Source organism: Oncorhynchus mykiss, chromosome 12 (assembly GCF_057628025.1).
Source record: "Oncorhynchus mykiss isolate SJ-2025 chromosome 12, ASM5762802v1, whole genome shotgun sequence".
NCBI classification, from domain to species: domain Eukaryota; kingdom Metazoa; phylum Chordata; class Actinopteri; order Salmoniformes; family Salmonidae; genus Oncorhynchus; species Oncorhynchus mykiss.
This window is the reverse complement of record NC_143033.1, coordinates 31,684,719-31,698,030: the sequence shown is the minus strand read 5'-3', so window position 1 is coordinate 31,698,030 and position 13,312 is coordinate 31,684,719. Positions and strand designations below refer to the sequence as shown.

Below are 13,312 nucleotides of genomic sequence, written 5' to 3'. Positions count from 1 at the left end.
CTGTAACTAGCAAAGGTCATGGTTGATGTAGTCATTTTCATCCTGCCTGAGAGAGTCAACCTTAATGTCTATGGCATGAGGGCGCGAGCCTCCTCATAGCCTGCCAACCTGTGATTGGTCTGTGTCAGCACATTGTCCTGTGTGACGACAAACATAGTAGTCAGAATGGAACACTTTAATTAAATATCTCAATTTGTAGTGAGCTTTAAAATAATTCACCATTCAACAACATATTTTAGTGCCCAAAACAGCCATAAAAATATAAATGTTTGGCCGTTCTGCCGATCGTAACTTTCTAGGGCAGACCAGTAGCCGACCTGCAGAGGTCGTGACTTCACGTTCCAGACCGGACACTGGGGGGCGTGAACCCACAAGTGGAACCTCTCACTCCTTGATGGTTGCTGACATCCAGAGAGGTGACTCAGGACAGGTGAAAACACTGATCTCTGTATGGACTATTGAACTGTCACAATGCCTGGAGTGGTGGGTGCGGAGTCGAACGCAGAGAGCAGAGGATACTGGGGAAACCAGACTTTATTTCGGTTTCCAATGTTAACGCCCAAAACAACAGGCGAAATAATCACAAAAATGTCCAACCCAACACAAGGCACAAACGGACAGGAACACTACACGCACAACCACGACTAACAGAAAAAAACAGGCGGGCCTAACATGCTTAAATAGTCCTGAATCAAAAACAAAATAAGAGACAGGTGCAACCACTAAGACAAAACAAACAGAAAAGGAAAAGGGGATCGGTGGCAGCTAGTAGACCGGCGACGACGACCGCCGTGTGCCGCCCGAACAGGCAGGGGAGCCACTTTCGGTGTCGTGACAGTACACCCCTCCCTGACACGCGGCTCCCACAGCGCGCCGCCACCGGCCTCGAGGGCGACCCGGGGGGCGAGGCGCAGGGCGATTCGGGTGGAGGCGGTGGAAGTCGCTCAATAGTGATGGGTCCAAGATGTCCACCACCGGTACACAGCACCTCTCCTCCGGACCGTACCCCTCCCAGTCCACGAGGTACTGTAGGCCCCTCACCCGGCATCTATAGTCCAGAATAGAACGTACAGTGTACGCCGGGGACCCCTCGATGTCCAGAGGGGGCGGAGGGACCTCCGGCACCTCACCTTCCTGCAGGGGACCAGCCACCACCGGCCTGAGGAGAAACACATGAAACGAGGGGTTAATACGATAGTAAGAAGGGAGCTGTAACCTATAATACACCTTGTTTATCCTCCTCAGGACTTTAAATGGCCCCACACACTGCGGCCCCAGCTTCCGGCAGGGCAGGCGGAGGGGCAGGTTTCGGGTCGAGAGCCAGACCCGGTCCCCTGGTGCGAACACGGGGGCCTCACTGCGGTGGCGGTCAGCGCTCCTCTTCTGCCGTCCACCAGCTTGTTTTAGTGATTCCTGGACGGCTCTCCAGGTCGCCTTCGAGCGCTGAACCCATTCCTCCACCGCAGGAGCTTTGGTCTGGCTCTGATGCCATGGTGCCAGGACCGGCTGGTAGCCCAACATGCACTGGAACGGTGACATGTTAGTGGAGGAGTGGCTGAGGGAATTCTGAGCCACCTCCGCCCATGGGACGTACCTTGCCCATTCACCAGGCCGGTCCTGGCAATACGACCGCAGAAACCCACCCACATCCTGGTTCACTCTCTCCACCTGCCCATTACTCTCGGGGTGAAAACCCGAGGTCAGGCTGATCGAGACCCCCAGACGTTCAATGAACGCCCTCCAAACTCTGGACAAGAACTGGGGACCCAGATCAGAAACAATGTCCTCAGGCACCCTGTAGTGCCGGAAGACGTGGGTAAACAGGGCCTCCGCAGTCTGTAGGGCCGTAGGGGGACCGGGCAACGGGATGAGACGACAGGACTTAGAAAACCGATCCACAGCGACCAGGATCGTAGTATTTCCCTGAGAAGGGGGAAGGTCGGTGAGAAAATCCACCGACAAATGCGACCACGGCCGTTGTGGAACGGGGAGGGGCTGTAACCTCCCTCTAGGCAGGTGTCGAGGAGCCTTGCTCTGAGCGCACACCGAGCAGGAGGAGACATAAAACCTCACGTCCTTGGCCAAAGTGGGACACCAGTACCTCCCCCTAAGACTCTGCACTGTCCTCTCAATACCAGGATGACCCGAAGAGGGTAGTGTATGGGCCCATCGAATCAAACGATCATGGACACCAAGCGGCACGTACTGAACACCTGCTGGACACTGAGGAGGTGCAGGTTCCAACCATAACGCCCGCTCGATTTCCGCGTCCACCTCCCATACCACCTGTGCTACCATACATGAAGCTGAAAGGATGGGAATAGGATCTATGGACCGCTCATCGGTGTCATAGAGACGGGACAGAGTGTCAGCCTTAGTATTAAGGGAGCCTGGCCTATAGGAGATCGTGAAACGAAATCGGGTAAAAAAATATGGCCCACCTGGCCTGACGCGGATTCAATCTCCTCGCTGCCCGGATATACTCGAGATTACGATGGTCAGTCCAGATGAGGAAAGGGTGCTTAGCCCCCTCAACTCCCGGTCCCCCACGTCGTAGTTCCGCTCCGCCGGACCGAGCTTCCTCGAGAAGAAAGCGCAGGGGCGGAGCTTCAGTGGCATGCCCGAGCCCTGTAATAGCACGGCTCCCACCCCAGCCTCGGACGTGTCCACCTCCACCATGAACGCCAAAGAGGGGTCTGGATGAGCCAGCATGGGAGCGTCGGTGAACAGCTCCTTCAGACTATTGAAGGCTCTGCCCGCCTCCGCTGACCAGATCGGTGGCAGCTAGTAGACCGGCGACGACGACCGCCGAGCGCCGCCCGAACAGGAAGGGGAGCCACCTTCGGTGGAAGTCGTGACATGAACAGAGAAAGTGAGAGATTGAAGAAAGGCCTACTTTTTTGTCATGTGCATACAAAGCACATTCACACGTGGCATCATTTTGGGTGTTCAGATCATAGATATTAATTGAATTGATAGTGATAGCTAACTTAATGCTTGCCAGTGCCGTGTGGTTTCCCTATGCACAAAGGTTTCACATCAGTGCAGCTGAGAGGGAAGATCTACTATACATATTCATGAGGTATACAGCTGAGGCCCAACACTGGGGCCATTTAGCATCAGCCAGGGAGAAGGCAATGATAGCATTGTAAATGCACAGCCATCAGTGGCTTAATGACTTGGGTCTAACACTGGCCAATTAAGACGCACAGTCACTCACCATGGCCCAATGGCCCCCATTCATTTCAGAGGAAATAGAGTCTGAAGTGAGCCTGTGTTCACATCCCAAAAACGTATGTGCGTGTGTGTGCGTGCATGTGTGAGTTGGCCAATGTTTAGCTCAGCAAGGAACCTTAGTCCCAATACATACAAACCTTGCTCCAATGTGAACTGCTTAAATGCAGTAGGTGTGTGTAGGAGGGGACAGTGCTGAACAGCTGTAAGTTAGTCCTAATGAACAGAATGAGCACTGATACACAGCTCTGCCCATCATAATATCATCACACACTAATCACGCCCTAAAGCCACTACTGTCTGTGTACGTGTGTGTGACCCTATTTTAGCTATTTTTGTATGTATCAAGGGAACATAGTCACGGCCTGCCGTTGTCATGGGGTTGTTGTACTGCAGAAGATCATTTATTTGTTTTTGATCATTTTGACTACCTTGATCCTCATAGGATGAATCAATATATGAACGTTAGGAATTCATTTAAAACATGCTGTGCAATGACCAACGACAGACAGTAATGAGTGATTGATACAGTCTCTTGCTCCAGGGCATCGTTAGTTAGACTATTATTGTCTTGTCACTGGGACAATGTTAAATGTCCATCCACAGTTAATAGCAGTAGTGAGTGTTCAGTCTGGCAGAATATGACATCTTTATCCTCCACTCTGGCGTACACGCCTACGGAAGGAGGGAGTCGTCAGCCCCAGGCTACTGTAACTAGTTAATGAGCAGAGGGATGTTTCTCCTGATTATCACCATGTAGAGAAACTGTTGCTCACTCAACTGCATACATACTGTACATCTACAATACATGGTGTGCCTGGATCTAGCTAGCTAGATAGATAGATAGATAGATAGATAGATAGATAGATAGATAGATAGATAGATAGATAGATAGATAGATAGATAGATAGATAGATAGATAGATAGATAGGCTGTTTTCGCAGCAAAGGGGGGACCAACTCCATATTAATGTCCATGAGTTTGGATTGAGATGTTCGATGAGCATGTGTCCACATACTTTTGGTCATGTAGTGTAGCTAAGAAAAAGATTGTGTATTATTTTTTTCATCCGTTGTATCTGGAAACCTGTGTGTGTACTAACTTACTGCATGTGTGTGTGTGTGCGTGTGTGTGTTTCCATTGTGAGCTTAGCACATTATGCAGACAATTGTTTGGTAGGAAGGTGCTGGGATAGGGATAGCGTTGCCCTGACAACCCCAGTAGCTGTCAACAGCTTCCTGTAATGGTGACAAATGGTGGTTATTACAGGAGGGGTAATATGGTGGAATCCCCCTCTACTGAACTGTACTGCACTGCCTTAGAGATACGGAGCTTCTTCTCCTAAGGACTGACAATTAATAAGACCAGGCCTTATTACAGTACAACTCAGGGCCTCTTCTACTCTGACACTCCCTCAGAGTACATAACAGGCCTGTGTTGAAGATAATTATAGTGAAATCTTTTGAACACGTTGAGCGTTTGATTGAGCATGCCAGGAGTGCCTTGATGGGCAAGTTTCGAACCCTTGGGACTATTCCATAGATTCCATTGCGCTAGACAAGCTCAATCAAGCGCAGCTAAAGTATTTGACAGAAAACAAGTAGTATTTGAGCCCAGGCATGGCAGACGCCGCTGCATAGGACCTTGATGTGTTGTTGTTCAGAAATTATTTTAATAAGAGTCTTTCAGAAGTGGAGAGAAAACACAATAATTATGCAGTTCATGTCTTTTCAACAGGAGCTTCAAGTCTGAGCGCAGCAGGGAACACACACGCGCGTACACACACACATACATACACACACAAAGGGAGTAGACAGAGAGAGAGCGTGTAGAGGATATATTCATTATAGATGCAGATAGCTGCAGGTGGGCTAGCTTACTGCTGTTCATGTCAGGTAGTGTGAGTTTGTGTGGCCAAGGTTACAGTGACAATAATAACCCCTGTCTCTGGGGGGGAACCAACCTCCACTCCCCAACACGGCACATCCTGGCAGAGACAGCCTGGCAGAGACAGCCTGGCAGGGAGCACAAGCTATTGCTAGTCGGCTGGCTCTGCAGGGACTGGGCTTCTGCCCTACTTGGAGGATAATCAAATGATGATGAAGCAAATTTCTATGTTTGTTGTTGAAAGATAGCTTGGATGTATTTCTTTATTTACGCGAGCTGTTCAGCTGCCACAGTTCAAAGTTCAAAAGGGATGTTAAAAGTGTTTATGCTCCTAAAAGACAGCTTGCATTTTGACAATATAACATTAGCCTAATTCAGCAAAGGGATGTGAGAAATGTTTCAGCGAGAAGCATTTTAATACCAGACTATATCTTACCTCCCATCTAGAGAGAGACAAAGAGCGAGGCTGTGAGGCCGGAGTCTTCAAGCGCCTGTTGGGATCTGTCAAACAGACACGGCTGACATTTTTATGAAAATTGCTCTGCCTGGCCATGATCTGTATTAGCATATGGAAGTTGTCTTCTTCTCTCTCTCTTGCACATTGGTGTATGCTAATTTGTAAGTCATTTCAGATGACAGAGAGTGGTTGTATCCCAGAGGTGCTGTCTCTTTCTCTCTCTCCCTTTCTCTCTCTCTTTCTAACCTCCCATACTGTCTCAAACTCCCTCTCCCATACGCACTCTTTCTCTCATAGTCTATTTCTCTCTCTCCTCGTGTCTCTATCAGTGTAGAATCAGCTGATGCTTCAGAACTGTGCTGCGGGTCCTATGCAGTGGTCCTTTTGTCAACAGTCATGAAGAAAGCCCCCTTTTAGGAAGATGGTCACCCAGCAAGTATAGGCCAGCCTGGAGAAAGAGTTCAACAATGCCACCATGTGTCTCCCAGGGAGAGATGATTTGTTAATGTTATTCATTTTTGTGTGTAAGGTTGTTGAGTTATTTTATCAGTGCAAAATTGCCAAAAACTGAATTTCCTAAATGGAAACAGCATGAGAGGACATTTTACAATATCATGTATTAGTATGGCTACAATTCTCTGTTACTATGCATGGCTATGATTCAGTCAGAATTTGTCAAATACCCCATGTAGAGAATACAGTCTACATTAGTACTCACTGCAGAATCTATTGAGTGGAGACTCACAGAGGGTGACTTGTGTTCCTGATCATGGCCATGCCAAGCACCTGGCTAGAGGAAGAAGAGGGGAAGGGGATGGATGAGGATTGGTGCCACCTGGGGTTTGGTGATGCCATTGCCATCCCCTCAGATACACACCCATCACACACACACACACACACACACACACACACACACACACACACACACACACACACACACACACACCACACAGCTCTGCGTTATCAGGGAGGGCTCTCTCTCTGCCCTCGTCTGCGTTAGTATTCAGTAGGCGGACTGGGGGGAGCAAGGGAGGGCGTAGTAGAGCCCTGTGGATCGTTATTATTGACCAAGCCTCTGTGTAGCCCTGTGCTGCAGAGACAAGTCCACACACACACACACACACACACACACACACACACACACACACACACACACACACACACACACACACACACACACACACACACACACACACACACACACACACACACACACACACACAGTGTAGTTGCTGTAGTGTGAATCAGTTGAACATTCCATATTCACAATTATCCCTAAATAATAGTTAAAAATATATATTGATTATTAATTGGGCTTGATAAAATAAATATAATTATGAATGGTCGTAGAGAGAAACCCCATCCTAAGCATGCATCAGGAATCTGATTTCAGCCCTCCACTGAGAGGAGCGGGATTCAATAAACAACAATCTAGAGGCTCTGTGTTTATGTAATTGTGTGTGTGAGTGAGCAAGACTGTGTGTGTGTGTGTGTGTGTGTGTGTGTGTGTGTGTGTGTGTGTGTGTGACTCCACACAGACTTTTGAGGTGCCCGAGCACACACACACACACACTCCTCGCTCCACACACACACACAAACACGCACGCACGCACGCACGCACAAACACACATTACTCGCTCTCCGTTGTCATGGATTAGATGAAACCTGTTTTAATGAAAGCGCCTCTCATTCATAAGCCTGTAGAACAAAATCTTGTCAGCTTTTGACACCTAGCAGCATGCCAGGCGAAGTTCAGTGGAAATGAGGATCAAAGAAGGAAGGACAGGAGAGACTGACTGATTCCCCCTCCTTTGATATATGTTATTTATAATAGCTTGGAAATGAATTATTTTTCTTAACCTGCATGGCTGTCTCACTTAGGGTTGTCTTGTCTTGAAGAAAATAAAGAACAGTTGAGTTGTTTAATAGCTTGTAAAATATCACATCTACTGAGGAGTGTAATTGGTTTAGAAAACACTAGGATTCCATTCTCCTCTGCTAAAAGGTTTGGCAGAGATGATGTGTTTGTCTAGCATGCAAGTACTCACACACACACACACACACACACACACGAATGCGCAAACACTCTCCTTTCCCCCTCATTTTACCAGTGGTTGCCTGTCACACACAACTGCATGTAAATCACAAGCTGAAAAGCCCTTCAGGATATCAAATCCATGCTCTAACTAGGTCAACGCTCGCTCCTCACAATGCACTGCTGCTGCTGCATCCTTCTCGCCTCCCTCTCTCTCTCCTTTTATATCTGCACTACATGACCAAAAGTATGTGCACACATACACATATGCTTGTTGAACATCTAATTTCAAAATCATGTGCATTAATATGGAGTTGGCCCCCGCTTTGCTGCAATAACAGCCTCCACTCTTCTGGGAAGGCTTTCCACTAGATGTTGGAACATTGCTGCAGGGACTTGCTTACATTCAGCCACAAGAGCATTAGTGAGGTTGGCCACTGATGTTGGATGATTAGGACTGACTTGCAGTCGTCGTTGCAATTCATCCCAAAGGTGTTCGATGTGGTTGAGGTCAGGGCTTTGTGCAGGCCAGTCAAGATCTCCCACACTGATCTCGACAAACCATTTCTGCATGGTCCTCGCTTTGTGCACAGTGGCATTGTCATGCTGAAACAGGAAAGGGCCTTCCCAAACTATTGCCACAATGTTGGAAGCACAGTATTGTCTAGAATGTCATTGTATGCTGTAGTGTTAAGATTTCCCTTCACTGGAACTAAGGGGCCTAGCCCGAACCATGAAAAGAAAAACAGCGGCAGACCATTATTCCTTCTCCACCAAACTTTACAGTTGCCACTATGCAATCGGGCAGGTAGCGTTGTCCTGGCATCGCCAAACCCATATTCGTCCGTCGTACTGCCAGATGGTGAAGCCAAAGAACGTGTTTCCACCGCTCCAGAGTCCAATGGCGGTGAGCTTTACACTACTCCAGCCGATGCTTGGCATTGTGCATGGTGATCTTAGGCTTGTGTGTGCCTACTCGGCCATGGAAAACCATTTCATGACACTCCCGACCAAGAGTGCTTGTGGTAACGTTGCTTTCAGAGGCAGTTTGGAACTCGGTAGTTAGTGTTGCAACAGACGATTTCTACGAGTGACGCGCATCACAACTCGGTGGTCCCATTCTGTGAGCTTGTTTGGCCTACCACTACCGCCGTTGTTTCTCCTAGATGTTTCAACTTCACAATAACAGCACTTGCAGTTGACTGGGGCAGTTCTAGCAGGGCAGAAATTTGATGAACTAACTTGTTGGAATTGTTGCATCCTATGACGGTGCCACTTTGAAAGTCACTGAACTCTTTAGTAAGGCCATTCTACTGCCAATGTTTGTCTATGGAGATTGCATGGCTGTGTGCTCGATTTTACACACCTGTCAGAAACGGGTGTGGCTGAAATAGCCGAATCCACTAATATGAAGGGGTTTCCACATACTTTTGTATATACAGTGCATTCGGAATGTTTTCAGACCCCTTGACTTTATCCACACTTTGTTACATTACAGCCTTATTCTAAAATGTATAACATTGTTTCTTATCCTCATCAATCTATGCACAATACCCTATAATTACAAAGCAAAAACAGGTTTTTAGAAATGTTGGCAGATGTTCATTTTTTTAAACTGAAATATTACGTTTTCATTTTCAGACCCTTTACTCAGTACATTGTTAAAGCACCTTTGGCAGCGATTACAGCCTTGAGCCTTCTTGGGTATGACGCTACAAGCTTGGCACATCTGTATTTGGGGAGTTTCTCCCATTCTTCTCTGCAGATCCTCTCAAGCTCTGTCAGATTGGATGGGGAGCGTCGCTGCGCAGCGATTTTCAAGTCTCTCCAGAGATGTTCGATCGGGTTCAAGTCCGGGCTGTGGCTGGGCCACTCAAGGATATTCAGAGACTAATCCAGAAGCCACTCCTGCGTTGTCTTGGCTATGTGCTTAGGGTCATTTTCCTGTTGGAGGGTGAACCTTCGCCCCAATCTGAGGTCCTGAGAGCTCTGGGGCAGGTTTTCATCAAGGATCTCTCTGAACTTTGTTCCGTTCATCTTTCCCTCGTTCCTGACTAGTCTCCCAGTCCCTGAAAAAAATTCCCACAGCATGATGCTGCCACCACCATGCTTCACCGTAGGGATGGTTCCAGGTTTCCTCCATACATGACGCTTGGCATTCAGGCCAAAGAGTTCAATCTTGGATTCATCAGGCCAGAGAATATTGTTTCTCATGGTCTGAGAGTCCTTTCGGTGCCTTTTGGCAAACTCCAAGCGGGCTGTCATGTGCCTTCTACTGAGGAGTGGCATCAGTCTGGCACACTCTACCATAAAGGCCTGATTGGTAGAGTGCTGCAGTGATGGTTGTCCTTCTGGAAAGTTCTCCCATCTCCACATAGGATCTCTGGAGCTCTGTCAGATTGACCTTCGGTTTCTTGGTCACCTCCCTGACCAAGGCCCTTCTCCCCCGAGTGCTCATTTTGGCCGGGCGGCCAGCTCTAGAATGAGTCTTGGTGGTTCTAAACTTCTTCCATTTAAGAATGATGTAGGCCACTGTGTTCTTGGGGACCTTCAATACTGCAGAAATGTTTTGGTACCCTTCCCCAGAGCTGTGCCTCAACACAGCTCTACGGACAATTCCTTCAACACAGCTCTACGGACAATTCCTTCAACACAGCTCTACGGACAATTCCTTCAACACAGCTCTACGGACAATTCCTTCAACACAGCTCTACGGACAATTCCTTCAACCTTGGTTTTTGCGCCTTTCCAAATCAGGTCCAAACAATTGAATTTACCACAGGTAGACTCCAATCAAGTTGTAGAAATATCTCAATATCTCAATTATCAATGGAAACAGGATGCACCTGAGTTCAATTTCAAGTATCATAGCAAAGGGTCTGAATACTAATGTAAATATGTTTTTCAGTTGTGCAGAAATGTCTAAAAACCTTTTTTTTCATTGGCATTATGGGCTATTGTGTGTCGATTGATGAGGAAAAACATGTATTTACTCCATTTTAGAATAAGGCTGTAACATAACAAAATGTGGAAAAAGTCAAGGGGTCTGAATACTTTCTGAATGCACTGTTATAGTGTATCTCTTTCTTTCTCTCTATTTCACCTTCTCTCTGTGTTTTCTCCTTCTTCATTTCAACTCTCCTCTTTCTATCAAATGTAAAATATCACAAGGTTGAATCAATATTCTTTAATTAAACATCAAGGACATGAACACAGGTTCGCTACTGCCTTCTATGGATTATTGTAGCATTCTGCACAAAGGCCAATACAATACAGTATGTCTCATTTCTCCTTTTTCCCTTTCTATATCAAATAGAAAATGGGGTCAAAATAGTGTAGATTGTTGCAGTGCTGTAATGGGTTTTGTGTTTTACAGACAGTATTCAATAAGAGGTGTAGGTCACTGTTCCAGTTCTCATAGCTTCAACACTGACTGGCATAGATGGGAAGGAAATGGGAGGTACTGTGCACATGCCATTCGCAACCCCATCCTAAACAGCATCCTCCATCATCTCTGTCTGAGGAATATCCTACCAGCTCCTGCTATGACAGCTCCGGCAGCTATCAGGCATTAGTCCTCCTAAACGTTGACGACCTCCCCCCATTTCCAGTTTTCCCACGAATTAGCATGATATTAGCACATCCGACCTGAGCTGCGCCGCGGTGCCATATCAAAGCGCTGTGTGATCTCTGTCCCCGGATCTCTCTGCTTTAGTCTGAGAGAGAGAGAGTTCCGCCAGAGAGAGAGAGCAGAGCGATGAGCTATGTGATAACGAGCGGTGTTAGACTGCCACAACACACAGCCGTGTCACATTCCCTCTCAGATGTGTTCAGCTAAATGGGCTGGAGCAGATGCTCAGTGTCTGGAGTCTCGTCGCCTGGCACATCACAGAAGACAACTCTGCAAATATTTACCAAGCCGCATGGATATTCTATATCAAGTTTTGCTATGGCTGTTTTTAGTGTTTTTATTTGTTGAATCATATCTGTACATGCAGGATGATTCTGATACCACTCTGTTGTGAATGAAAAAGAAAAAGAAAGCATATATGCCACACAGCTGTATGGTTGTACAGTATGTTGCTCCTATGCTACATAAGCAGGTTGAATGCTGCATATGTCTAACGATTAGCTGTGTCTTGTTATGTTGCAGCGCCTCGGTTCCTCATCACCTCCACGGGAGCCCTGTACATCTTGGACGTGCAGAATGAGGACGGATTGTATAACTACAGGTGTATGACACGCCACCGCTACACAGGAGAGACCAGGCAGAGCAACAGCGCACGCCTCTTTGTGTCAGGTATGCAGAGGGACAGTACAGCTTGGATACGAGTCTGTTGTGCAAGTTTGAGTGCCAATGATAGCCTGGAATACACTCTGAATATCACTAGGTTTCACTATTGTTTCACTTCACTCCTTCAATCTGGACCTGCTCCAAGCTAGTCAACTGAGTATTGCTAACAATGCATACTTTTGACCAAATTATTGCATTTCTCTCACCTTTGGCCATTGCTCCTCCCTCAGACCCCTCCAACTCGGGGCCGGTCATCCTGGATGGTTTTGAGCGTCGCGAGGTGATGACATCACACCGGGTGGAGCTGCCGTGCAAGGCGTCTGGTCACCCGGCCCCGAAGTACCGCTGGCTGAAGGACAACCGTCCGCTAGAGCCGGACAGCCGCTTCAGGCAGAGTGTGACGGGCCTGTTGATAGAGAGGGCGCAGCCCAGCGACAAGGGAAGCTACGTGTGTGAAGTGTGGAACAGCTATGGCAATGCAGAGGTAGTGGGGAGGCTGCAGGTCAAAGGTCAGTAATAGACTGTGTGCAGCATGTTGTGCTAAATGTACAGTATATTTGTTGTTCATCTGTTAATTGTATATCTGAAATACTGTTCAGAGTTGGATACTGTTCAAAGTTCATACATTTCTAGCTGATATACAGTATGTCGCATTGACAAGAGAAATAAGCTCCCTCTCCCTCTTCCAGAGCCCCTGAAGGCAGTGGTCAGCCCGAGGAAGGTGAAAGGCAGCGTAGGTAGCCAGGTGTCTCTGTCGTGCAGCGTGAGTGGTTCGGAGGAGTACGACCTGTCCTGGTACCGGAATGGAGAAATTATATACCCTGGGAACAGTGTTCGTATGACTGGCAACAACCGGGAGAACCTGGTCATGGCTGGGATGGCTAAGAGTGATGGAGGAGCCTACCAGTGCTTCGCTAGGAAAGGCAAGATGTCCGCCCAGGACTTTGTCCAGGTCATCCTGGAAGGTCAGTACTCTCAGTGCATGTCTGTGTGGTCAGGGGGTTAACAATGTTACTTTCAACCGCAGCAGAAAACCTGTGTGTTTTTGTTTTTGGGTAGTTGTGTGTTTTTAGTGTGTATGTGCATGTGAGCATTGTGTGACCATGCATCTGTGTGTGAGTGTCCATGCATGTGAGTGTGTGCTTGCCTGCATGTGTGTTTTTGTGTGACTGCAGAATTGGGGAACACCAACCATTGATCAGGTGTCTGTGTGTGAGTGCTAATGAGGGCTGCAGTAAAGCCCTGCCACAGCCCCTATGATTTGATTATCTGAACAAGCCTCACATTGCTCGCATGGCCTGAACTCTGTTGCTGTGGCAACTGTCTCCCATGGCCATGGACCAATATAAAGAGGGTATTGATAATCTATAATGAGGAGGAGGAGGAAGAGGAGGGGGGAGGAGGA

General features: G+C 47.6%; 1 protein-coding gene across 4 annotated transcripts in view; it reads left to right on the top strand.

The window, feature by feature from the left end:
- LOC110537435 (cell adhesion molecule DSCAM) overlaps nucleotides 1-13,312 on the top strand; it is a 142,765-nt gene that overhangs the window by 67,139 nt on the left and 62,314 nt on the right. For 3 of the 4 annotated variants that reach the window (XM_090192262.1, XM_021623480.3, XM_090192264.1), the window contains exons 4-6: nucleotides 11,767-11,913; nucleotides 12,138-12,416; nucleotides 12,597-12,872. In XM_090192262.1, coding sequence (XP_090048388.1) covers nucleotides 11,767-11,913; nucleotides 12,138-12,416; nucleotides 12,597-12,872 — 702 coding nt within the window. Of the gene's footprint in view, nucleotides 1-11,133; nucleotides 11,914-12,137; nucleotides 12,417-12,596; nucleotides 12,873-13,312 lie in introns of those variants that run through there. The other variant, XM_090192263.1, reaches the window with a different exon arrangement.